Here is a 27,258-nt window from a genome sequence, read left to right as displayed (position 1 = left end):
ATTCTGTTGTCTTTTATTCAGCAAAGTAAGGAAAATACAAGCTGCATTGGTGCATATTTAGAGTTGAAACAGTAACACTTCAAGTTTGGAAACGGATGTGTGTTAAATTACAAGAGGATTAAAACATTCCTCCGTAACATCATGACAGAAGACCGATTAAGTACATTGGCTATGTTGGCAGTGGGGGGGGGGAACTTCTAAACAAGATAAAGTTATTGATAAGTTTGCATCTCTCAAAACTAGGCGCATGGAGTTTCTCTACAAATAAATCCAGATCTTCAACACCATCTACAACAGCAGTGAAGATGAGTCCTATGACTTAATTTTACTCTTGTTTAATGGTTTTAATTTTGGTTTCATATGCGTAGATTTGGTGCATGAATATTAGAACTCATTTATCTCTGACGTGTGACTCAGCTATACGAGAATATATCAGTGTGTTCATTACTCATATTTTTTTGTGAACACCCATTCAAGAAAGGCACGAGCCGCCACTGCTTCGGACAGTTGACTAAAAACAACTATAATAATATCAATGACGTTATAATTACTTACCTAGACGCACAGCGAGCGCTGCTGTGCCTGTATAAAATTGAAACCCTTCGCGCATCGTCATCATTGTGGCAAGTGTGGCATTTAACAGGTAGTTTGATAGTGATTGCGAATGTATCCAGTGTGCAGTTGATGAATCTATCATAATGATGCATTCTTGTAAGGCTTGTAACTGCACAAATCACTTCAGGAAAGGCTACAGCATCACTTTTAATGCGTAAATAACGATATTTAAATGCATCTAATAGTTTAACGCGGTGTTTGGATTTGCTGCACAGTTCCTGCAGCGAAGGTAAAGCAAATATAATAAAAGAACGGTCTTGCTTCAGCGCTCCACGCTTTGCTTAAAAAAATGCGCGGGTCCCGGCAGAATATTTGTACTGGTACCAACGAGTAGAAAGAGAAGAACTTTCTAACTCGTTGACTGGTACACCTCAAACTTTATCCTACATCATTTAATAGTGCCAAGAATTTGCTAAAGGAAAGATAATCTAGGGGATTACCCAAAGTGTCATGATACGTTGTGCAGGGTTGTTATAAAGTTTCGAAAATTTACGAAGAAAAATATTTTTTCTATAATAATATTGAAAATGTCAAAATATTGTCAACAACTACCATCACCGTAGGCAATACGGGAGCCAGCCAGTCAGCACGCAGGCGACCCATCCGCGCAGCCGCCTTGGAATCCATCACAGAAACACCCACCGTCTGAACCAGGCTTAAACCTGTTTTTTCTATATTCTTCAGTTTCTAACTAACAGCAATTAAATATCGGATTTTAGCTGTTTTTCACTTATGGCTTAAGTACCTTATTATGACATTTGGATATGTAGGACTTTAATTGTTTTCCACTCACGTTTTAGTTTCTTTTTGACCATGAGTGTTGGGAACAGATGAAACAGGAGATGATTTTCCAATTCGAACTGTGAAAAGAGCCATTTCCGTGAAAACAACAACCATCACCGTAGCCAACACCAAAGCCAGCATCGTATCCACCATGGTACCCAGCTTGCTAGCTAGTAAGGAAACAGGCAAGAAAACAAGCACCGTCTCTACCGGGCTTTATTTTAGAGCTGTAGGGATATTTATATTGCCTTGTTAGGATTTTCCATGCTGTGGGCTTGGCTGCACTGCTGGCCTCTAACTCTACTGGCTTCGTGTAAAATATAACTGGGCCATATGATAACGGGAATGAGGAGAATGTTGTTTACCTACTCTGTGCGCAGAACTATGCGCAAAAGTATGTTTAATCGGCTGTAAAGGTTAACTGAATTGTCTTCCGTGTTATATTCCAGTTACCTTGCGTGTTAGTGTGGTTGTTAAGGTGGAAGACAGTATTTTTTTAAGTGTATTGTTTTGTAATTTTGTGTACGCAGTAAATTAATGTAGGGATTTATAATTGTGTGCCTTATATAATTTTATTGAATTGGTTACATCAGTTTACATATTTGGAGCCTCGGACACAAAAAAATGTTGAGATTTTTAAGCCGGAGGAAAGGACGAAATGCCCAAAAAGGTTCGACACAAATAAAGTCCGGATCTCAACGCCTAATCCCAAACAAACATCTCGTTCAATGCAGAGTTATTCTACTTGATGGAACTGATCTCTCCATAGATTTATCGGTACGTATTATATTAGTGGGTGTAACTGTAGAATCCGACATGGTAATTAGACTACAGATCATATTAGGGTAAATTTCTCCTCCATTTTCCAGCAGATCACAGTTGATTAGCGGGATTACATGCTTATTTTCTAGTCATATTGAGGCATTATTGAGAACAGGCTAATTTTGATAAGATTCGTTACCTACCTATTGAGTTTGCTTCGCATGAAACCAAAAACTGCATAACATAGTGTAGTCAGTAGGAATATCATAGAAATTAATGTTACTGACTGGTTTGCAAATTAGCCTAGATATGGGTTTACTTTTCTATGAAAGTAGACAAGTTATAATATGCAGAAATTCAGTAGCACATGTCAAGGTAGAGCTTGCTCTTCGAGTTTTCATAAATATCATACAGTTATTCGGTCGAGACGCTTTCGTCATCTAGTCTGCTGTAAAAAAATCTGAAGGTTAGAATTTATAAAACACTTATATTACCGGTTGTTCTTTATGGTTGTGAAACTTGGACTCTCACTTTGAGAAAAAAAAAAGCAAATTAAAGGGTGTCTGAGAATAAGGTTCTTAGGAAAATGTTTGGTATTTTAAGACATAATTTGGTAGGTGCAATCCGTGTTCTAAAATTTTAGAACACGGATTGCACCTACCAAATTATGTCTTAAAATACTAAACAGAGCAGATTTGTCTGCGTTTGTCGAATGCGCATCATTATATTTACGAGAAGGCACTTTTCAGTTCCAATAATTTATTTTGTGTGCACAAGGTTGGAATTTTGAAGTAAGAGGGAAAGGGCGCAATCCATGTTCTGGAGTTTATCCGATTTTTCCAGTTTAATATATTATTAATATGCAAACCAAGAAATTTGGTTATGTTTCTAGTAGGGGTATATTGTTGATAGACTAGTTGTCTAACGTTTGAGAGATTGAATTATGGGGTCTATATGACTATAGGATATCGGTAGTATGTTTATGAGAATATATGTTAGCTAGATTGGGGAATAGGGTGATGTCATAAGATTGACGTCATCGGTTAGTAGGGTTACATTTTGTTTTTCCGGGTAAAAATGTAGAGGTCACTGTGAATTCCTGTGGTTAGGTTGGTATAAGTGTAAATTTTATTGGTGGTTGGTACTAATGAGGTTTGAATGGCATACGGGTAAAGCATGTGTTTGGATGGTGTGTAAATCATTCTATTATTTGTTCAATTCGTGAACAGTTGTGCTACTGGTGATTTGTTTGGCTATGGAGTGTGTTTCTGGCCCAAGAGGAGTGAAACGGAGGGCTGAACAAGGTCGACGTATGTGAGAAGGTTAGGGGGTTAGTTGAGGTGATATCTCAGTGACATGAGGTCGACTTATGTGAGAAGGTTAGTGGGTTAGTTGAGGTGATGTTTCAGTGACATGAGGTCGACGTTTGTGAGAAGGTTAGTGGATTAGTTGAGGTGATACCTCAGTGACATGAGGTCGACGTATGTGAGAAGGTTAGAGGGTTAGTTGAGGTGATATCTCAGTGACATGAGGTCGACGTATGTGAGAATGTTAGTGGGTTAGTTGAGGTGATATCTTAGTGACATGAGGTCGATGTATGTGGGAAGGTTAGTGGGTTAGTTGAGGTGATATTTCAGTGATATGAGGTCGAATACTGTGAATTCAATGATATAAGTGTGTTTTCTCTGCTGTGTATAGTGTCGAATTGCCAAAATTTCACGTATGGGATTGTGTTGATATCCTATTTTGAATAAGAACGGATGGGTTGTATTCCAGAATGGGATGTTGTGAAATTGTTTTGCTGATATCCTATTTTGGATAAGAATGGATGGGCTCTGTTCCAGAATGGGATATCGTCAATTTGTGTGATTATTGCTTTTTAGATAATGGGATCGTGTTGATGATATCCTATTTTGAATACAAGCGGATGGGTTGTATTCCAGAATGGGATGTTGTGAAATTGTTTTGCTGATATCCTATTTTGGATAAAAGCGGATGGGCTGTGTTCCAGAATGGGATATCGTCAATTTGTGTGATTATTGCTTTTTAGATAATGGAATCGTGTTGATGATATCCTATTTTGAATACGAGCGGATGGGTTGTATTCCAGAATGGGTTGTTGTGAAATTGTTTTGCTGATATCCTATTTTGGATAAAAGCAGGTGGGCTCTGTTCCAGAATGGGATATCGTCAATTTATGTGATTATTGCTTTTTAGATAATGGGATTGTGTTGATGATATCCTATTTTGTATAAGAGCAGATGGGTTGTATTCCAGAATGGGATGTTGTGAAATTGTTTTGCTGATATCCTATTTTGTATAAGAGTGGATGGGCTCTGTTCCAGAATGGGATATCGTCAATTTGTGTGATTATTCTTTTTAGATAGTTTTATTTACTCGTCGTGTTGGTTTACGTCGGCCATGTTGTGACGTAACTACTGCCATGTTGTGACATCATCGTTTGTCACACTTGACGAAAATTAAGCGATATGCTATAATAAAAGAATCCCTGAATTATGTTAGCTTTATTAATGTTTAATGCTAGTCATAACTTTTAAGTAGAATTGTTTATGTTTTATATTTGAATGTGGCAAAGTTGTCTGTAATTATGATACTTGTGTCATCTGCAAATAGTGCAGGATAACCTGCTCCTTTTATTAAAGGACTAAGATAATTTATAAAAATTAGAAAAAGAAGAGGCCCTAATAGATCCTTGCGGGACCCCTGTATGAACATTTCACCATGTTGAAGTAGATTTAAAGGAGTTACTGAATGCATTGATTTCAACTTTTTGTTTTCTGTTTAGGAGGTATAACTCAAACCACTGGTATACTGTATCTTTAATACCACAGTATTCTAATTTCTGTAGTAGAATTTTATGATTAATACAATCCAAAGCTTTGGAGAGATCACAGTAGCCTATCTATCAAGATAATGATATACTTTTTTATAAGTTATTAGCAGGAACAGATGCTCCACTGTTGTAATGAAATTAGAATTACAAGTTTGTGCCAGTTCGAAAATAAATTGTCAAGCTTTTTATAATGTGAAAAATTGTTTATCACTGTTTAGAGAATTATAAGTAGGGAGCTGATGTTGATGAAAAGTCATCTTATTTTTCACATTAGGACAATGCCTGTTAATATAAAAATTATTTCCATGTTAATATCAATGTTTTTGAACTAATAGGTCATGTTTGTTTTTTTTTTCGGCATTTTTTTGACCATTTTTAATATTTTGAAGAACTTTTAGATCATTTGGAATGCATTTTACTTTCTTCTTTACCAATAGGTCTGTTAAATCATTTTCTAACCAAATAGGTCAGTAGTAATTACCTACTGAATAAGTAAATAACAGTGAGGTTTGAGTTTTATAGTTTGGAACAGACTCTAAAGTCCATCCCTCATTCCACTGAAGGCTTCACTTCACACAACTGAAGTAATATAAAATGCTTCACGGCAGCTTAATTTACGTGAGAACTTTGACTGTTTCTGTTCTTTTGTCAGTACGAGAGTGTCTTTAGAATTCATGTTTGAAAGGGGGGAAACTTTCACCATGTCCTGGACAGGATGTTGTGTCCTCACCATGGTTCGGAAGGGATGTCTACTGCAGTAGCCAGTATTTTTATCATAAATATTGCAAGAATGCATGTTGTGCCCACAATTTATTTTGTCATTCACACTCCCTCATCTGGAAGATCTGGTAACAAAAGTGAAGTGCGGAAGGAGGAGGAAACGGAGAATGAAGGCACTGATATGGACCACCCCTGACTGAAACACATTATAAACCCTCATTAAAATCTATAGTTTTCCCTTAAAACCTTCATTTTGTTGCATGTTCTTTTCCTTTATCTTAGCCAAATTCCAGGAAGTTGGCTCCTCTCTCCAAGATTTGCAGGGCAGTCATTGAAACAAGGTGACTAATTTTTAAGAAGTTGTGGTGCGAGTATGGTGAATAACATTTATTGTCATTTTCTTTTAATTATATGTCATTTTTCCATTAGTTTAAGGGCATTTTAATGATCATTTTAAGTAGATTTTTAGGTCATCAACATCACCCTCTAATTATAAGCAGTCAAACACAGTAAATTTTTAAACATTCCTTTTTATGAAACTCACCTTTAAGCTTCATAAAAATAATTTTTCTTTCAGTTAGTTTTATGAATAACCTTTATTTAGTTTAAAGCCATTCCATGGTTATGTATGTTACATTCAGACTGTATTTAAAATCCTATAATAATCTGAAAATGATATAGGCCTAGGAAAAAAACCTTACATTATTCACCAAATACAGATTAATTTATTTCCCATATAGCATATACGTACATCATATAAATTTCAATGAATCACCGAATATCTCTTCATAATTGGCTGTTATGTATCTACGTTACAAAAAATGGACTTGCAATGACATGTAGTCTCTTTAAGTTGTAAATTTCTGTGAAGAGCATAACATTAGAATTTCAATATTTTTTGTGGCAATGTCAAAGATCTTATGTTGAAACTGACGTAAAGAAGATATAAATCAGGAACCACATTCAAAAAGTATAAGGCCTTTCCTTATGTTACATATGTTACACTAGATGTTACGTGTGTTATACTCTTCAACTGAATACACATTTACGAAATCTAAATGATGTGTTATTGCATAAGAATGGTTGTTACATTTATATTACAGCATAATGAACTTTAATGTACTCTTATGCAAAAATATAACTACAATAAGTAAACAAAATCTCTTAATAAATATAAAATTATTATTGGTTTTCAAACACATCAATCTCACTTGGAAATTCATAATAAACTCTTATTCCATTGGTCTTCAATGTAGCTTGAGGCAAAATCTAAAGTATTTGTTCAAATTTTACATGAGAAAGGTCCTCTTCACCAGGGAGAATCTTTGAATGTTTTTTGCCCGACCTACTCGGACACATGACTTGAACTTCCAGCTCTACATCGACTACACAAAGCACAGATTAGAAGAGTGTACAGTAGCATGCAAATTAATCCGAACAACGTAATTACTTATGCAAAAACACTCAAACGGGATAAAAATAGGATCTAAGACATACCTCAGTAATCTATGTGGCCTCCCTTGTTCCTAATAACAGCTCTGAGACGATTTGGCATGGATTCCACTAATTTCCCACAAATATTCTTCATTTCTTCATCACGAAACCATACACCAATGAGGGCAGAAATCATCTTCTCCTTTGTAGAACAATCCATTTTTTGCATTCTTCATTTGCATATTGACCACAAGTTCTCAATGGGGTTGGTGTCGGGTGAGTTGCCTGGCCAGGGGAGTACCTGAATATTCTTCTTGTTGAAGAATTCTGTAGTTTTTCGAGACGTATGGCATGGTGCCAGGTCTTGTTGGAACACACCTCTGCCATCCGGAAATGATTTTTGCAGCTGGGATACGATTCTGGTTTCCAATAAGTGAATATATTTGTCAGAATTCATCATTCCCTTGATAGGTATTAATGCTCCAGGCCCTTCATGTGTAAAACAACCCCAAAACATTACTTTAGGGGGGTATTTGGGTGCTTGTTGGAGATGAGCTGCTGTTACTTTTTCGGATCGTTTCCGTACGTAAGAAACACGGTGGCCGTTGACCTCGAAATGAGACTCATCGGAAAAAAGTACATTCTTCCAGTCATTCACTGTCCAGTGTTGATGTAATTTTGCCCACATTAAGCGTTTTTTGCACATAACAGGGGTTAGCAGTTGCTTCTTAATAGGCTTACGAGCCCTTCGTCCAGCTTCCAAAAGGCTATGCCGCACTGTTGTGACTTGAATATTCGCCCCAGTGGTAGCCATTAACTCGCGGGTTAAGTCGACAGCAGTTAGGATTTAATTTACTTTTCCTGACAATTAAACGATCATCTGCAGGTGAAGTCTTCCTTTTCCGGCCATAGTTTCCTTTTTCTGGGGTGTGATGGATCCAGTCTCCCTGTATCGTTTTGTGATCGAATTAACAGTAGCCAAACCGATGTGACATTCTGCAGCAATTTGCCTCTGTGTCATAGAAGAATGCTCTGCTAATGTTATAATTTTAGACCGTTTTCGTGGAGTTGTATCCATTTGTGAAGATGACAGAACGTACACAGGATTGCAGTATTAAGTCTTCAACACAACTGAAATGCTTATAAGTACAAAACGACATGCAAAATGTCACATATTATAAAAAAAATAATGACAGACCTTCAACAATGGAATTACAGGTACTACAGATGTCAATTAAAGCAGTATGAGCAGCTGTGAGGCCAACAATGACAGAAAATGTAAAAATATGTCGTGTTTGAATTAATTTGCACGCTACTGTATTTATGCTTAAATTGAGGAGCACAGCCATCAGCGAAAATAGGTACTGAATTGAGATTGGAGAATTCTGATTTTAACTTCAGCATCACTTCCTTCATACAAGCCCAAACAGAAAATTTATCATGGGAGAGATCAATTCTTACTATAACAAAGAACGAATTGTATTTTACAACCACACACAGCAAGTGGACAAACTTACTCGATCATGGCTCCAATAAGCAACTTGAATTTCGTCATTGACTAGCTTCTTCATTGCTGCTGACATTTTACTGGGGCTCTTAGGCATTACCGTTTTCACTTTGTTTTCAGCTTTCCCTAAGGATAGTGGACACTTGTAATCTGAAGTTTCGTGAGGAACAGTACTCAGCCTCCTCTTCCCTGCATTTTCGTACCCTACCAGCAGTCTGCAAATGCTTCAGTTTCAATTTTTTTGAATCCATTTATATATTTTTTCTTTTCAGTTCCTCTATTCTTCTTTCCTCTATCTCTTTCTTTCTCCAAGTACTTTTTTTTATAAATTTCTTCATTTTGTTTCAATTTCTCCCTCCATTTTCTTACCTATTTCTGTTGAACTCACATTGTCTGCAATAAGATGAATTAAGCCTAATTTCAAAAATAATATTTAAAAATCCGTATTATGTGACAACAAAGTACTATTTTTGATATTAAGAACATAAATCATAATAAATGTTGTATAAATTGTTTTGAAGAATAGCATTTCTCAGAGGTTAGTAACATATAATAGAGAAGTGTTATGTATGTTACGTTTTTTAATTCCTTATTTTTAAAAAGAAAAAAAAAATGTTAAATAATATTCCATTGTTACTAGTTGATTAAACACACAAAGTTTCTCACTTTTGTTTACCATTTTAAAATTCTTATGGTTCTTTCTTGCATAAAATAAACTTTTTTCAAGTTTGTGTTAATTACGTTTGTTACATCTAAACAACATATAATCAGAATCTATTCTGAATTCAACTTACCTTATATTTTAACATTATTTTAATGCAGATGTGCAGCACAACTCTTCTTCTTAGGCTTAACTCACATGGACCACAACTTTGCGATTATTTTGCAGTTTTGTGTGGTTGTGCTGTAGGTGGGCAGGAATTAGTATGGAAACAGATGATAGTAACTCACACTGACCCCAAACTGAAGTCATTTTCGACATCTGTCGCAATGAGTGGTCGGTATCAACTACAGAATTGTCACTGTTGGTAGTCAAGAGCAACTCTCATAGTGCGACTTGCCGACCACTTGCTGCTGACACTGTATCCTTGGAAATGACAGACGCTTTGCATCATATTCTTGAAAATGACAGATGCTTTCTTAAACTGCCGACAGCAAATAGCTAAACTTGCGGTGTTGTTGTCTGTGGTCGATATGGTCTTCAAGCGATGACAAAAAAGAAGTCTGTGTGTGGTTGATTCTGCCAACAGCACAGCCACACAAAACTGCAAAATAATCGCAAAGTTGTGGTCTGTGTGAGTTCAGCCTTACAGCTTCTGTACACTGCAGTCTGTTCACACTTGTACAAGGAGAACACTGATGCCAACAAAGTGACACAATAAACCTCATACGTCACTACTGAGCATGTATGCTAACTTTGACTAAAAGTAGGTTAGTTATAGAAATAGTAGAAAAGTTTCTTTCAGAAGGGAGAAGAAATATGAACAATTTAAAGTTGTTTCCTGTTTAAATAAACATTTTTTTTTTATTTTGAAAAATTAGTACTCAACCTCACTTTACCATGGAATGGCTCTTTAATAAACAGCTCAATAAATTTAAAATATCTAAAATGCTGGTTTTCCGAATTTTTCTTTAAAAAATCGGGAATTTTGTTAATTTTTACAATACCGTCTGGCAAACTTAAGTATAAAACTTGTTTTATATTAAAAAACCATGTCAACTTTATCATTTTCAACAGTTAAAAAAATTAAATTGTCAGAAGACTTGAGCAAAATTGGAATTTTTTCTTAACTGCTTTATCCATGGATGGGATCTGCTTTAACCTTCCTGTTGTGTTACCGCATCAAAGGAGAAGAATTTCTGAGCAAGAATGTCACCAGTGATGAGACATGGGTTTCTTACATAAATGTTGAAATGAAGAGGCAGTCAATGAAATCATGTTACAGACACTCACCGAGAAAGTAAAAAATGTACTGCTAGAATTTCTCCACCAGAAAACTCATGGCAATTCTTTTTTGGGACAGTCAAAAGGTGCTGTTGGTGGACTTTATGGAGAGAGGTACAGCAATCAGTTCACAAGTCTATTGTGAAACTCTAACAAAATTGAGAAGAGCCATACAGAAGAAGTGTTGTGGTTTGCTGAGTATGGGTGTGTTGTTTATGCAAGATAATGCCCACCCCCATACTGCCTTTCGCACTCTGCAACTTCTTCAGCAGGTCAAGTGGGAACTGTTCGATCATCCCACATACAGTCCAGAATTGGCTCCCAGTGTTTACCATCTCTTCACACATGAAAAGTGGCTTGCTTCTCAGTGGTTTGATCAACATTAAGAGCTGAAAAGTAGTGTTGAAGGGTAGTTAAAGTCCCAGGTGCCAGAGTCCTGAGAGGATTTCAAAGATAGTTAAAAGATATGATAAGTACCTCAATTTGAAGGGTGACTATGTCGAAAAGTAGTGTAAGAGTGTAGCTTCAAGCTGTTATAATAAAATATTCTGTACCTGTATTTGCGTTTTTTTAATTACCAAACGGAGGTTACTTTATGAATAGGCCTCATACAGAAACCTTTGCCTTTATGTGGGAGCTGGCACCAAGGTTCAAAAGATCGTTTTATGATAACTTTTCTGAGATGTTTTCTCGTATTTTGAGGAGTGACGTTGCCTGAAGTAATCTTAGGCCCAATTGTATAAAACTCCCTGACTAAAGATCAACTTTAATCGAAGATCGAAAAGTGAACCGAGTTCAGACACTTCTTCTATTGTATAAAACTTTTCTGCGATCAAATTACCTTGGTTCAAATGCAATCTAAGTTCACGTGAAAAGGCTTTGGCAACATCGCATAAACAGGTGAAATACGTGATGCGCGGACCATGTTATACAGGTTTGTTCAGTGTCGCCAATCCAGCGACTTTAACTCTTTTTCAACAACAATTTCTTTTAATTTTTATATTGCTTAAATAGGGCTTTAGTGACCTTTTTAGCACCCCATAGTGACAAAATTTAATCTTTCTTTGTTGATAACGAGAAATTTAGCGACTTTACAACTACTTTTTGGCGACTTTCCGTATTACACTCTGTTGGAGACACTGGTTTTTTGTGCAATGTAAATAATGGCGGACAATAAGAAGAAGGTTGACTGTTCTCTGAGTTGTTATGTTATGGTGTTTGATACTGCTAAACATAATAAAGCTTTATAAAACGACAATTTTCGTTTAGTAATACAGTTAATTGAAAATTTATGAATGTACCTATCATATCCATTAATAATTAATGGTTGTTATAAACATAATATAATTATAGGTTATGTTATTTGATACTGCTGAACACGATAGAGCCTTATAAAATATAAGAATGTTTATGTATTAAGGCAAGAAATTGAAAGAAATATATATAAATGTACCTATCATATCTATTAATATTAATAATAATGGATATTTTATTGCACAATCTGTCACTCGTATATTTCAAACAGAAAAGAAATAACAGAACTTGGATCATCTAACTTAATCGGAGAAATTTCTTCAGTCAAAGTTGACTTAGTTTGAGACAAATTAATCTCAGATTAGACTTTATACAACACAAAATTCCAAATTCAGCTAGAACGAGGATCAATTTAACCTTTGATCTAAGATTAAATGGTTTATACAATCGGGCCTTAAAGTGTTTGAGTGATGTTTTCTTCTCTAGATTTCTCATGTGATGTAAATGTGTATCATTCAAAGGCTACTGCTAGCCTACTCTCTGCCAGATTGATAAGCTCAACTGCTGATCTTTCATCCCTTCTGATTAAAGCCAAATCATGTACAAATGCAAATGCACTTATACAAGGCAGCTTTTAAAGCTGACATCAGCATTTTCTAAGGTTTGTCAGTGCGCAGTACCCATTTGTTACATTTTTTTCACAGGTGCTGTGCCAGATTATTTTGTATCATTTGGTTTATTTGAATTTACAATTTAAACTTTTATAGAGACTTCAAAACTTATGTAATGATCTCCATGACAGAAATTTATTTACTCGCCTTCCAGCATGTACTGCCTATGTTTAATTCTTTCAATTTGACTCTACAGAAAGAGTCACCATGCATATATTTTTTAAGAGATTTGTAGTTTCAGAGTTATTTATTGGTTTGACATGTAAACAGCGTCTCAGGAAGCTAATAGATGAAGGACATACTGGAGAAAGCCAGGCCAATACTTTTTTGAAGGAATCAGGGCTTTCTTTTATACTTTCGTTAAGTATTTTCAAGTGAACTTAAGTATTTTCAAGTGAACTTGCCATTCAATGATGATGATGATGATGATTATTGTAGTAGTACATGTGTGGGCAGTAACTTCGACCAAGTTCTATGTTTATATATATGCTTCACAAATCTAAACAGAAAGATCTAACAAACAGTACCCATAATTCCTATTTTCGGGAAGTGTGGAACAATCTTTACAAAGAATTGAACTGCACTGGCAGTCCAAATCATGACAAGTTATACCATTTCTTATGACATTACCACAACAGAAGAGAGTTTTCAGTTTAAACAGACAAAATGAAGACAAACATAACTCTTTCTTTCATTATGGCCCAATTGTATAAAACTCCCTGACTAAAGATCAGTTTTGATCGTAGATCGAAAAGTAAACCGAGTTCAGACACTTCTTTATTGTATAAAACTTTTCTGCGATCAAATTACCTTGGTTCAAATGCAATCTAAGTTCACGTGAAAAGGATTTGGCAACATCGCATAAACAGGTGAAATACGTGATGCGCGGACCATGTTATACAGGTTTGTTCAGTGTCGCCAATCCAACGACTTTAACTCTTCTTCAACAACAATTTCTTTTAACTTTTATATTGCTTAAATAGGGCTTTAGTGACCTTTGTAGCACCCCATAGTGACCAAATTTAATCTTTCTTTGTTGATAATGAGAAATCTAGCGACTTTACAACTACTTTTTGGCGACTTTCCGTATTACACTCAGTTGGAGACACTGGTTTTTTTTTCAATGTAAATAATGGCGGACAATAAGAAGAAGGTTGACTGTTCTCCAAGTTGTTATCATGTTATGGTGTTTGATACTGCTAAACATAATAAAGCTTTATAAAACGACAATTTTCGTTTAGTAATACAGTTAATTGAACATTTATGAATGTACCTATCATATCCATTAATAATTAATGGTTGTTATAAACATAATATAATTATAGGTTATGTTATTTGATACTGCTGAACACGATAGAGCCTTATAAAATATAAGAATGTTTATGTATTAAGGCAAGAAATTGAAAGAAATATATATAAATGTACGTAACATATCTGTTAATATTTATAATAATGGATATTTTATTTGCACAATCTGTCACTCATATATTTCAAACAGAAAAGAAATAACAGAACTTGGATCATCTAACTTAATCGGAGAAATTTCTTCAGTCAAAGTTGACTTTAGTTTGAGACAAATTAATCTCAGATTAGACTTTATACAACACAAAATTCCAAGTTCAGCTGAAACAAGGATCAATTTAACCTCTGATCTAAGATTAAATGGTTTATACAATCGGGCCTATATATTACAAATTAAACTATGAGGGAAAGTGCCATGAACAAGTGATGAAAAATATTTTAATAAAGCCAGACATCCCACTGAAGACTATAATAAAAGTAATTCTTAGTAATCTGGCAATATTTGTTGTGGTTCACATTTTCAAAGCTGAATAATTTGTTATTGTATGTATGGTAATGTATTTACTTTTTTTTAATGAAAATAATTAATAGTGATATTGTCAGCTTTTTTGAACATGATTTCCAGCTTATTTTAGAATGTTAACTTGGCAGCCCTGTTGAATAATATAAGTAATAATGGGAAACCTTGGAGAACACCACACTTTACTTTAATTGGTTCGCTTTTTAAGTTTTTTTTATTTGGTTATTTAACGACGCTGTATCAACTATGAGGTTATTTAGCGTCGATGAGTTTGGTGATAGCGAGATGATATTTGGCGAGATGAGGCCGAGGATTCGCCAGAGATTACCTGACATTTGCCTTATGGTTGGGGAAAACCTCGGAAAAAACCCAACCAGGTAATAAGCCCAAGCGGGAATCGAACCCACGCCCGAACGCAACTCCAGACCGGCAGGCAAGCGCCTTAGCCGACTGAGCTACGCCGGTGGCTACTTTTTAAGTAAATTTGTTTTTACTTGTATTGTGTTGTCTATTAACAGGCACTCAAATCGTACAATATAATTTTCTTGGAGTATGGTATTTCATTTCCTAAAAGCTATAAAATAATATGATTGTGCCCAATCAAATCAAAAGCTTTTGAAACGTCGAAAAGTAGAAATTGATAAGTTCTTCTTTTTCAGTTTAGCCATTTTAAGACATCCATTAATTTAAGCAGCATTCTTGGGTATTTATAAATCCTATTTGTTGAGTATTAGGATAATGTAAAAGGAAGTTTTGAATAAAAAATTCGTTCAATAATATTCTAATTACTGAAAAGATTGGAATAGGCCTCCACTCTTTCATATCATTAACATCTTCTCCTCTTTATATTAAAATTGTTTATGTGGGCCTCAGCGATTTTAGGAGCATATTTAAAATGGAGGATAACACACACTAATAATGACAGCAGCCTCTCGGTTTTTTTAAAGTTTTAAGACATGAACAATTATTTTATCCAGACCTAGAGATATGAGTGCTTTAATGCCAAATAAAGCATTATGAATGGGTATCTTCTTCCCTCACTACTCATATTATGTCTTCCAGAGCATCTGCATTATTTATATCATCAGGAAGAGGAGAGTTGTTATTAGCACTTATCTCTACCAAATATCTTTTCAAAATGTTCTGTTATTATATTTAGAGGGATTTTTAAATTTTCTTCTTACTTACATTATTAAACAATTTTTGAGCTACTTTATATCTGTAAAAGTTGTATTGAGTGAGTTCATATATTCATACTTGTTTTATTCAAATCTCTTTAACTTTTGGATTTTCTATGTGGATTTGTCAATAATTTATAATTATTATGCTTCCATATTTCGTGAGCTCTGTAGTTTAACAATAACATAATAGGATGTTGCTGTACAGGCATCTCTCCCCACCCCTCCATAAAATCGAAACCTTCTTGTAATAGTATTTCAAATTCTTCAGTGTTTGCTTTGGACTTCATTATTTTATTAACATTTTCTTTCCATTCAGGCATGGGATTTAATTGTCAATTGATTTCAGAAGTAATATGAGGCGTGTTCTTAAGTAAGTTCCAAAAGGGCGTAGTAAGTAAAGGGGAAGATATTTACAAACCATTTTTGTAGCATTGTATTCCCCAAACTTCAGACTTCTCAACATAATCTCCACCATTATTGAGACATTTATCGAGTTGTGGCACAAGTCTTTCTATCCCCTCATTGTAGAATTTGCCCGCCTGCGATGCGAACCATCCCACACTGCTTTTTTCACTTCATCGTTGCCATCAAAACGTTGACCACTGAGGAACTTCTTGAGGTGCAGGAAGAGATGAAATCCGGGCTGTAGGGGGGATGGTCAGTTTGTTTCCAGTCAAATTTAGAGATGAGATTTTGGGTGTCACAAGCTGTGTGTAGCCGAGCGTTGTCACGAAGCAACACAACTCCGTCGGTCAGCATCCCACGTCTCTTGTTCTGAATTGTGCGACAGAGCTTCTTCAAGGTCTGACAATAGGTTTCTCTATTAATAGTTTCACCCCAAGGCAAGAATTCGATGAGTAGGACTCCTTTTCTGTCCCAAAAAACGGTGCATATGATCTTGCGTGTTGACATGGTTTGTTTGAATTTCTTTTTCCTTGGCGATGCAGTGTGCCTCCATTCCATGGACTGCTGTTTCGATTCAGGTGTCATGTGAGACACCAAGTCTCGTCACCTGTCACGATATGGTCAAGAAACTCATCGCCTTGCTCACTGTAATGTGTGAGAAAGCTCAATGCACTGGAAGCTCATTTGGTTTTGTGTTCCTCGGTGAGCATCTTGAGTACCTATCGTGAGCACAGTTTTCGATATCGTAATTGATCTGTCACAATTTTGTAGAGAACACTCCGCGACATTTGTGGAAAATTCAAGGAAAGCGAAGAAATTGTGAACCTCCTGTCCTCATGAATTTTTTCATCGACAGCATGCACCAAATCGTCATTGATCAAAGATGGCTGACCGGTACACTGCTTGTCATGCACAGAGACGCTGCCTCGTTGAACTTCCTAATCCATCTCCTGACCATTCCATCACTAATGGCATCATGACTATACACCTCACAAAGTTGACAATGAATGTCAGCTGGTTTGATGTTCCTCGCATTCAAGAAACGGATAATAGACCATAGCTCACAGTTGGCATGGTGCTCGATCACTTTAAACATTTCAACTGATCACAACTAACAACACACATGGACTGAAGCTCTGAAACTGCATGCACAGGTTGCCTGAGGACTGAAGAAGAAAACACACATGCGCAAAATAACGATTGCAGTGATGCGACGGCTATAATTGAAAACGGAACTTACTTTAAGAACACGCCTCGTAGATGAGTTCTCTGCCAAGGTTTCATCATTGTCAGACAGGTTTCCGATAGATTCCAGAACTGTGTTAATCTGATATAGATTCTGGATTTTGATGCTGGTTAGCAACTGGTGAATTTTGAATAAGAGGGGTATTTGTAATAGTAGGTCTACTATTTCTTTCACATTACTTGGATCTCGATGGAGAATTTAGTATAATTTACTGATGGGTGGTTGAAGAATAATGTTAAACTACTTTTCTCCCTCCTTCGATATTCAGGATGTAATTTTTCTAAGTGTATGTTAACAGCAGGTTTACATGTCTTCTTACACACACAGTATTTAGAAGCAACTTCATTTACATCTTGATTAGATGACAGGGTCACAAAATTGTAAGAGGTTAAGGGTGTTTGAGAATAAGGTGTTTAGGAAAATATTTGGGGCTAAGAGGAATGAAGTTACAGAAGAATGGAGAAAATTACATAACACAGAACTACATGCATTTTATTCTTCACTTGACATAATTAGGAACATGAAATCCAGACGTTTGAGCTGGGCAGGGCATGTAGCATGTATGGGCGAATCCAGAAATGCATATAGAATGTTAGTTGGGAGGCCAAGACGTAGATGGGAAGATAATATTAAAATGGATTTGAGGAAGGTGGGATGTGATGATAGAGACTGGATTAATCTTGCTCAGTATAAGGACCGATGGCAGGCTTATGTGAGGGTGGCAATGAACCTTCGGGTTCCTTAAAAGCCGTAAGTATATATATATAATCACAAAATTGTAATGTAGTTATATTATTTCTAACTGATGCAAATAATGAAAACTATAAATTCAGATTATTATTATTATTATTATTATTATTATTATTATTATTATTATTACTGTATAAACTCTTTATATGAATTATACTTTTAAACCTGTTTAATTCTTGTTCGGTTAAAACACAATGTTCTCGATAACTTCATAATTGGAACAACAATAGTTCCAAATTATTTTGTCTCCATAAAAGTATCACTTTCTACGTGTCACAGCTTTTTTCTGGAACCTCTCATTCAATTTTAATCTTAAAAACCCTATATAAGCACCATGTGTCGTTTGTTTCAATTAACTAGTCCTTAGTCGCCATGTGAGCACCATGCTCACTTTAGTTTTTTTGTTGGTTGACGTAAAATCGTTTCACTGTTTATGATTTACATATTTATTTATAATTGATTAGTATGTAGGGTTTCCAACTCTGGTAAATAAAATTACCCGCCATTTTACACACGCAAGTTTGGATGAATATATAATATATATTATATTATACTAAATACAGACTCTACTATATGATAGGACAACATAATAATAACAATAATAATAATAATAAATTGAGAAACAATCTTGCTTCAGTGTTCAAAAAATGCACTTTTTATTTTTTTGTTTGGAGCTTGATACCACAATCTTAAGAGCTTCTTCTTATTTTGCTATAAAGTGATAAAATTGTACACAGCAAAATTTAAGATTTTCCCCAGTACAAAGTTCGGCTTTTAGATATTCATTATACTGAATGCTCTCTCCACAAAAGAATTGCTTGCAGGAATAGTAACACATGTTGAACTACCATTCTTATTTGTACAGATTTCTCTGAGGCATTCCTATCCTGAAAATATTTACACTATTTTATAAAATTTGTTAAATGTGTATTTTTCACAAAGGAAGAATCCACGACACTTAACAGGCACAGTTCATCATAGAGTATATCTTCATCTACAGTAGTTGCAGCCTTACTTTCTGTCGAATACTTAAAATTTCTTCCACTTTTGGTGTACAACACAATATTTAAGTCACACAGAATTTGTGTGCACTGAAAGTTGAATTCTAGTGTCTTGTCAGCCCATTTGAGTTGTGTGGATATAAAGGAAAAATTGTGACGATGTCGTGTATAGTTCCTGGGGTAGCTCAGTTGTTAGAGCATTCATGCGCTAAGCGAAGGGTCCCGGGATTGATACCCGGCTCCGGAACAATTTTTCCTTGAAATTATTTTATCCTGCTTTATAGGGAGCTACTACCTGAAAGCCAGATTTGCATAACAATTTCATTGTTTGTATGCATCTGAAGTCTGACTAGGGTTGCCAACTCTACGAGTAGTAAATAAAATTGCCGGCAATTTATTTCTCTAAAGATTAATTTATACAGGGTGATTCAAAAGGTAAGGTCAACCAGTGAGGAGATGATTCAGGGAGACATTTACAGCAGGAAGTCCTTTATCAGTTTTATTTATTTGCAATCATTTCAGAGTTACAAGAGGTCAAACAGTTAATTCACATCTCATGAGACTTACAATAAATAGTAATTTACCGTCAGTTGTTTTCATCTGGGTTTGTGTACAAAGCATGATTTCCACTATTAATGGAATGACAATGGGACACGCGTCGTGAAATGCTGTGATTACATAATGGAAGACAGAGGAGAGGAAAGTTACCGCCCTTCACGTCTTACAGTAGGACCTGTAGTTCAGTATCAACAGAGAAGCTACAGAGAATGCATCAAATGTTTAGTAATGCGGAATATCGAGACATGCATTATGTTTATGGGATAGGAAGGGGGAGGTCCTTGTGCTTGACCAGCATGGTCCCCTGACTTCATGCCTCTGGACTTCTTTGTATGAAGTTTTGTGAAAGAAAAGGTGTACTCTACGGAGATTACAGACGGAGATCATCTGCTCCAGCGAATTAATGCAACTGCAACAGACAGACTACGAAATGGCTGTTAGATATTAAGCACAGCGCAGTAAGAGAACACGCCCAGGCATGTTCGCGTGCAAACAGAGAACATTTTGAGTAGTTGCTCCAGTAAAGTACTGTAAAAGAGTAATTATTGTAAGCAAGTCACCTTAGTTGTGAGTAAATGTTTGGCCTGTTGTAACTCCAAAACGATTGTAAATAAATAAAGTTGACAAAGGACTTCCCTGCTCTAAATGTCGCCCTGAATCATTCTCCTGACCGCTTGACTTTACCTTTTGAATCACTCTGTATATGCGTCTTGAAGATTAATTTGCCATAACTCTTTAGGGGGTCGAGCAATTTTCGTGGTTCAAGATTTTATCAGTTCATCTTCTGCATCAGTCTGCACTGCCTTCATCCATGTACTCCATACCATCATTTATTTACCTGGGTCCACCCCATCCAAACTCAGAGGCAAGATTTGTGCACGGCAGAGGGTCTGAGTGGTCTTTGCAGACAATATGTCCCCAGTCATGGGATCTTCAGGAATTAATAATACACAACAGATTCTTTTTATTGAACTGTATACATACTGATGATATCTGATATGAGCAATAAAAGAAATTGAAAAACAATCTTCTTTCAGTTTTAAAAATTCACTTTTTTAAATTTGTATTTCAGGCTTGATACCACAACTTTAAGAAGTTATTTTTCTTTTGGTATAAACCAATAAAATTCTGCATAACTAAACTTACGGTTTTCCCCCCGGCACAAAGTTCAGCTTTTACTATTTCCATACTCAGAGGATTCCTCTGATCATGTCACAAGTTATTCATGATACTGAAAGCATTGCTTGCAGGAACAGCGAACAAGTGTTTAACTACTATTCTTGTTTGTGGAAATTTCCTTGAATCATCCTTATCCTCAAAATATTTTTACCATTTCCCGACATTTGCCAAATGTAAAGGAAGAAATAACTTCATTTAATAAGCATCCTGCCTAGGACTCGCGTTACGGAATGCGCGCTGGTTCGAGTCCTCATGGGGGAAGAAATTTTCTCATGAAATTTCGGCCAGTGTATGGAACCAGTGCCCATCCAGCATCATGATGCATTTGGGAAGCTACGATAGGTAGCGAAATCCGGTTGCGAATGCCAGCTATAACGGGTGGGGGGATCATCGTGCTAAACACACGATACCTCCATTCTGGTTGGATGATCGTCCACCTCTGCTTAGACATGTGAGCGTGAGGTCAGCAGCCGGCTGGTCGGTCTAGGCCCTTCACGGGCTGTAGCGCCACGGATTATTATTAATAAGCACAGTTCACAATAGAGTATAGTGGATCTTAATCCACTTGAAGCCCTAGCCTTTGTCCACTGCTTAAAATTTCTTCCACCTTTGATGTAGAACCATCAAATTTTAAGAGTCAAAAATACCTGAAAATCCCCATGTCTTTAGCTTAACTGACTTAAAGGTCAAGAAGTCCCACGAAGTACACTTTTAGATTATTTGATAGAAGCTCTTGTAAGTTTTCATAACATTATCTGATAAAATTAACTCTCACAAGTAGGGCTGGCCTTCAGTTGAGACTCGTAAAAATTTCCTTCCAGGCCGCTGAAATACTGGCTAGGTGGCAACCCAAAGTCTAACTATAATATGTAGCTACACAGTCAGCGATGTATACAATGGAGGGGGAAAAGAAGTAGCCACCCTACCCCATTATCGTCTGGCCTAGATGCTATGTTGGTATCATGTGTGAAGTTCAGACCTGTCTTCTGACAGTTGACTAAACAACAAACAATACTTATTGTAACGAGAAAGTGAAAACAGATTGATTACCAAAGATGAGACATACTTCCTTCTTATATGTTTTACGAGCTTCGCAACAGTTAAGTTATTTTGACTTGTTGCAATGGTATTCCTGCTTATAATATTTATTTTCTTGTACATAAATGAAAATATCATTTGCTCTGTCCATAAATAACAAAATAAACTTTTGGTTTCTGCATTACACACGTAAATTCTACGGTTTATTTATATATACTGTAGTGTGCGTGCACATATGTATTCATACATACACACACACACACACACACACACACACACACACACAGAGACAATGCCCGATACGGTGTCCTTCCATAATCGTGTCAAGAAATATTTGCAAACAGATCTACGTTTATACTAAATATATGAGAAACCTCGTTACTGTGTCTATTCACTTATAATAGCAACATGTATGTCATGATGTTACAAAATGTGGACAAGAACATAGTGTAATGGGAGGGAGGGATTGTATATTGTGTGATGTAGTCAACAAATATCCTTTGGAAAATACAGTATTTATATCCTAGATGAAACTGGTTTATTCTTCAGAATGCAGCCCGATAAAACTATTTCTTCTGTACTCATAAAAGGTTTCAAGAAAGCAGTTGGTTGAGGAGGGACTCGGATAGGAACAGTTTGACTGTGACGCATGCACGAATCTTTCATGTAGTGCCAGTGTGATTCTTACTTGGATTAATTTTCGCGTTTACATTCCAGATCAAATCAAAAAGTTCTCTTCGTCCTCTGGTTACACATATTGCATATAACGAAGGTTAGGTTTGGTTAGTTTAGGTTTTTATTAGCCAAGTCCGCGCATGCGCAGATAACCAAGATGATCCTGTCGCGACCCGCACGTGTTGGATGGATTACTCTAGGTTTTTGCAGAAATGCCAATGGCAGTGACAAAAGGAAATTAATTGCTATAAATAATTAAAAAAAATCTGCTCAGACACAATGCTTCAAAGATTTTAATCCTAATTTGTTTGTTGTATACCGTCACAGCAGAAAAGCATAGGTATCAGCTTCCCTTATCCCCCTTGGTAAGAAGAATATATATCCTTCCCCACATTACGCCTTCAGGACCAATCGGGTCATATTCTATTAGTCATTTGACAGCCAATTAGCTGGCTAGTCTCCTAATTTGATACAAATAATCCTGCCTGTAGTTTCCTTAAGATGCACAGATTTCGGGATGAATCCTAAAAGAAACCAGCAGGAACCCACATATTCTACCCCTCCAGGGTGTGAATTAAAATTTCTGATGAACGGTGGCCAGATTCCTACATAGACAATACCATAAATAAAAATATTACTATCCTCATTCGATACGGCTCATCGCTTGGGTCGCACAGTGGGACGGATTGCGATTCTAGCCGGAACAAAATCAGTTTTCACATGTTCTCATTTTTATGCGTGTCCTATCTCAAGTTGTTGCTAATGAATCACAGAATGCTTATCTATGAGAAAGAAGCTTTGACACTAAACATTTGGACGTCACACAATGATGTTGACGAGGATTCCCCTCGGTAACCAGTTTTATTGCTCAGCCACGCTGAAATAGTGTAAGAAGCAAGCTTGTTTTCTGTGATCTGGGAGTGAAACATTTTGTGATTTTGAAATGGAAAATGAAGAACAAGGTTGGTAGATAATTATTATATACATTTTATTTTCATAATAACTTTGAATATTTAGAAACGGCATGTTAACTTAAGAGCGGGAAATGCGATTTTTTTTAACTATTTATAAACAGTAATCACACTAGACGTTTTGATTTATCTAGAGAAAATCAAAACTCGAGTGGGATTTAATTGACTATTACACGATTAGAAGAGAGTATATAAAGATTAGAAGTAACGAAGTACTCCAATACAATAAAATATTAATTAACTTACGAAAATACAACTTTCTTCAAATGTATTATTGTACAATCTCAACATTACAAATATTACGCTAGATGCATGCTAGATGGCAGTAGTATGCCTTATCGTCGATAACTTCTCTATCTATACACATGGCAATTTTACTAGTAAAGAAGGCTTTGTTGATTCAGTTTCGTTTTTATTATTAAAACAGTTGGATTCTATTTCAATTATCCGAATCCCAGTAATCAACGTCACTTGACAGATGATTTTCAATAAATCTTAATATTAAACAATCTCTGATACGTGACTATCCATAATATCATATAGCAGAGCTATAACATAACCTAACTAATATACACAAGTGTTAGAAAAGTTTTTATTAACGACGATGACATAAAAAATAAACATGAATAATTTTAAAAGGAATAATTATTGAATGTACAATTTTCAAATTTGAATGTGGTTGGTGGTTCAATTGATGTTATATTGGACGTGTGCGTAATAGAAGTGGAACTCGATTTAGGCCTACATGGTGTATTCAACTTATTCAGGATTTCCGAATGAATAATTTTAAAAGGAATAATTATTGAATGTACAATTTTTGAAATTTGAATGTGGTTGGTGGTTCAATTGATGTTATATTGGACGTGTACGTAATAGAAGTGGAACTCGTTGATTTAAGCCTACATGGTGTATTCAACTTATTCAGGATTTCCGAATGGTGCTCTTCATTTATTTGTAAATAGGATTTCAGAAAATGCATAGGTATGATCAGTGATTTTTATTAATTCTTGTTCTTGAATGCCAATGCGAGTAATATTTGAAACTGCTGTGCATCGACTGGAGTGGTTTGTAATTTTATGTATATATATATATTTTTTTTGACGTCCAGACCAGCGCAGTTTCAAATATTGGCAAACAAAGAAACAAATGCTAGGGACGCGATAAAATTAAACAAATGCTAGGGACGCGATAAAATTGTGCGATAAGCAGCCATGATTGGTTGAAATACGTCCTTTCGTACCGTTTTATTGGTCAAAAGTAGTATGACGTAGTAAGAGTGTAATAGTCAAAATAAACGTTGACTTATAATAGGAGAGTCACACAGAGTCACATTTATTTTTAAGTCAGAATGTAGGTTTAAGTGTGCACTTTAAGACTAACCTAGTTTCATTTGCTCCTACTGACCGCTCTGCATGTGGTTAATATTTTTCAGACTCGAAACCGCTACCTGCGATTTCGCGCCGTGATCTATTTCCAATACTTGCCAATAAAAGTGGCGAATTAGATGAACTATATAGATATGTTTTGAACAAATTATATATTGAAACATGTGATTCTAATAGTGAGAAGTGCATTCATAATATTTTGAAAAATATTCAAAGTAATTTTAACAGACGTTGGCTGCAGTGTCACCGTAAAAATGATTATTTTCTTAAAAAGACATTGTTCTTAGCAGAATGGAGGCGACAACAAAGATATTTTTTAAGCTAGAAAACGAGAAATTATTTCTAGATTTCGCTCTCAATTAGATCTTATTGACAAACCGAAATCTGGTGGCCCTGGGACATCAAATGATGGCAATATAGCACGCCGGTTTTTTTGAAAACCCACAAATTACAGCCAATATTACGGGCATTAGTAAGACCTCATTCACAGATTTTCTGTGATTTTATGCACCATTTCATGTGGATATTCAGTATACAGTATATTGAGGCGTTTGAGAAGTACACCAATGATACAGCCCATTTATATGTACAATAGTTATATCCATGGTACAGTACTACATGCCATCCAGCGTGCATAAAATACTGATACATGAAGGAAAAATTGCAGAAACTGCGATACTTCCTATTGGGATGTTATCTGAAGATGCACAAGAGGCAAGACAGAAACATTTACAAAAGTACAGGTTAGATCACGCTAGGAAGTGTCCTCGTGAGAGAAACTTAGATGTCCTACACATGTTGTCAGTATCTTCTGATCCCATAATATCTCAGATCAATCGACATCCAAATCCAAGAAAATCAAAAGTGTAATTTTAGGTAATAAACTACTACAAGTACCAGCTGCGAATGCCAACAACAGCATTGCTCAACTGCAACCCCAAGATGAGGACGACAGTAGCGCTAGCGTATCCAACACTTCTGGAGATACAACAGACGCTTCAGATTTCTAAACGAATCATAAAATTTACTATATAATATATTACTTTTCTCTTCATAGTAGTCTGCAAAATAACTTCTGTTTACTTTAATTTTTTATTTGGATTAGTTGTATGCAATTCTTATTACTGTATGATTCTTTTTTAATAAATAAGCATTCTATACTAAAATAATAATTATCATACTAATATTTCATCAAATGTCATAATAATTTACCTTCATTTTGCTATTTTCATCGATTCGAAAGGAATTGATCAATATTAGATTTGTTCCGGCTAGAATCGCAATCCGTCCCACTGTGGGTCGCACTGGTTGCTTGTCTTGCATTTTGATCATAATAATTAGGTCTATATCCATGAGCAGGCTTATGGGGTTAGGTACAGCTTACAGCAGTAAAATTTGGAAATATTCAACATTTTTTTCCTCCATTACTGTACCTTGTACAATAATCAAAATTAGTATGTGTAAAACACTGTCCTTCTGCTGTACGAAAAAAATACTTTTACGATTAAAAAATATATATATATTTACATTTTTTTTTTCAAAATTCAGTTCACTGTGCAGTGATGAAGCGTTTCCCACATAACTAAAAAACTATCCAACATATTGTGATTAAATTTTTTTGTGTCTATTTATGCATGTCATATCTACAATATGGTGCAAGATCACTTCTCTAGTCCACACCTGTGGAGTAACGGCTTGCGCGTCTGGCCGCGAAACCAGGTGGCCCGGGTTCGATTCCCAGTCGGGGCAAGTTACCTGGTTGAGGTTTTTTCCGGGGTTTTCTCTCAACCCAATTCGAGCAAATGCTGGGTAACTTTCGTTGCTGAACTCCGGACTCATTTCACCGGCATTATCACCATCTCATTCAGACGCTAAGTAACCTAAGATGTTGATAAAGCGTCGTAAAATAACCTAAAATAAAAAAAAAATAAAAAATCACTTCTCTACCTTTGATAGATTGTCTGATAAAAAAAATTAATTCATTTGAAAATGGTCAAATATCAGTATTTTCTTTTAACACAAAATTAAAATATATATATAGCCTGTTATTTATTAAGGAATGTAGTTGAAAGAGCATGATGTAGTAAACATGAGTTTTAGCAATAGAATAAGAGAGAGAGAACATGAAAAAGTTAACAAGTTTATGAGTTATGAGGGAAACGCTTCATCACTGCACAGTGTACTACCACCATTATGAATTTTGAAAAAAAAAAATATAGACCTGTATATGAATAATTTTTTTTTAAATCGTAATTTTTTTTTCATATAGCAGAAGGATAGTGTTTTATACATATCAATTTTCATTATTGTACAAGATACAGTAATGGAGGAAAATAATGTTGAATATTTCCAAAAATTTTACTGCTGTAAGCTGTACCTAACCCCTTAAGATAAGATGTATAATTACTAGACATCGGATTTTTAGGCACTAAAAATTGCAGTTTTAGGCGCCTAAAATAAGCTCAAAATTTGTAAAATTAGGCTCTATTTTAATGAAAATAG

The 27,258-nt window shown here is 35.5% G+C and overlaps 1 protein-coding gene across 4 annotated transcripts in view; it reads left to right on the top strand.

The window, feature by feature from the left end:
• The first annotated feature begins 1,753 nt into the window (after nucleotides 1-1,753).
• The window catches only part of yrt (erythrocyte membrane protein band 4.1-like yurt), a 192,606-nt gene continuing 167,101 nt past the window's right edge, over nucleotides 1,754-27,258 (top strand). For 3 of the 4 annotated variants that reach the window (XM_069824478.1, XM_069824486.1, XM_069824461.1), the window contains exon 1: nucleotides 1,754-2,175. In XM_069824478.1, coding sequence (XP_069680579.1) covers nucleotides 2,023-2,175 — 153 coding nt within the window. In that variant the 5' untranslated portion in view covers nucleotides 1,754-2,022. The remainder of the gene's footprint in view (nucleotides 2,176-27,258) is intronic. The other variant, XM_069824469.1, reaches the window with a different exon arrangement.

The sequence above is a fragment of the Periplaneta americana genome, chromosome 1 (genome assembly GCF_040183065.1).
Source record: "Periplaneta americana isolate PAMFEO1 chromosome 1, P.americana_PAMFEO1_priV1, whole genome shotgun sequence".
Lineage (NCBI taxonomy): Eukaryota > Metazoa > Arthropoda > Insecta > Blattodea > Blattidae > Periplaneta > Periplaneta americana.
Note: the sequence above shows the minus strand (reverse complement) of the source record. Positions and strands in the feature narration are given on the sequence as shown.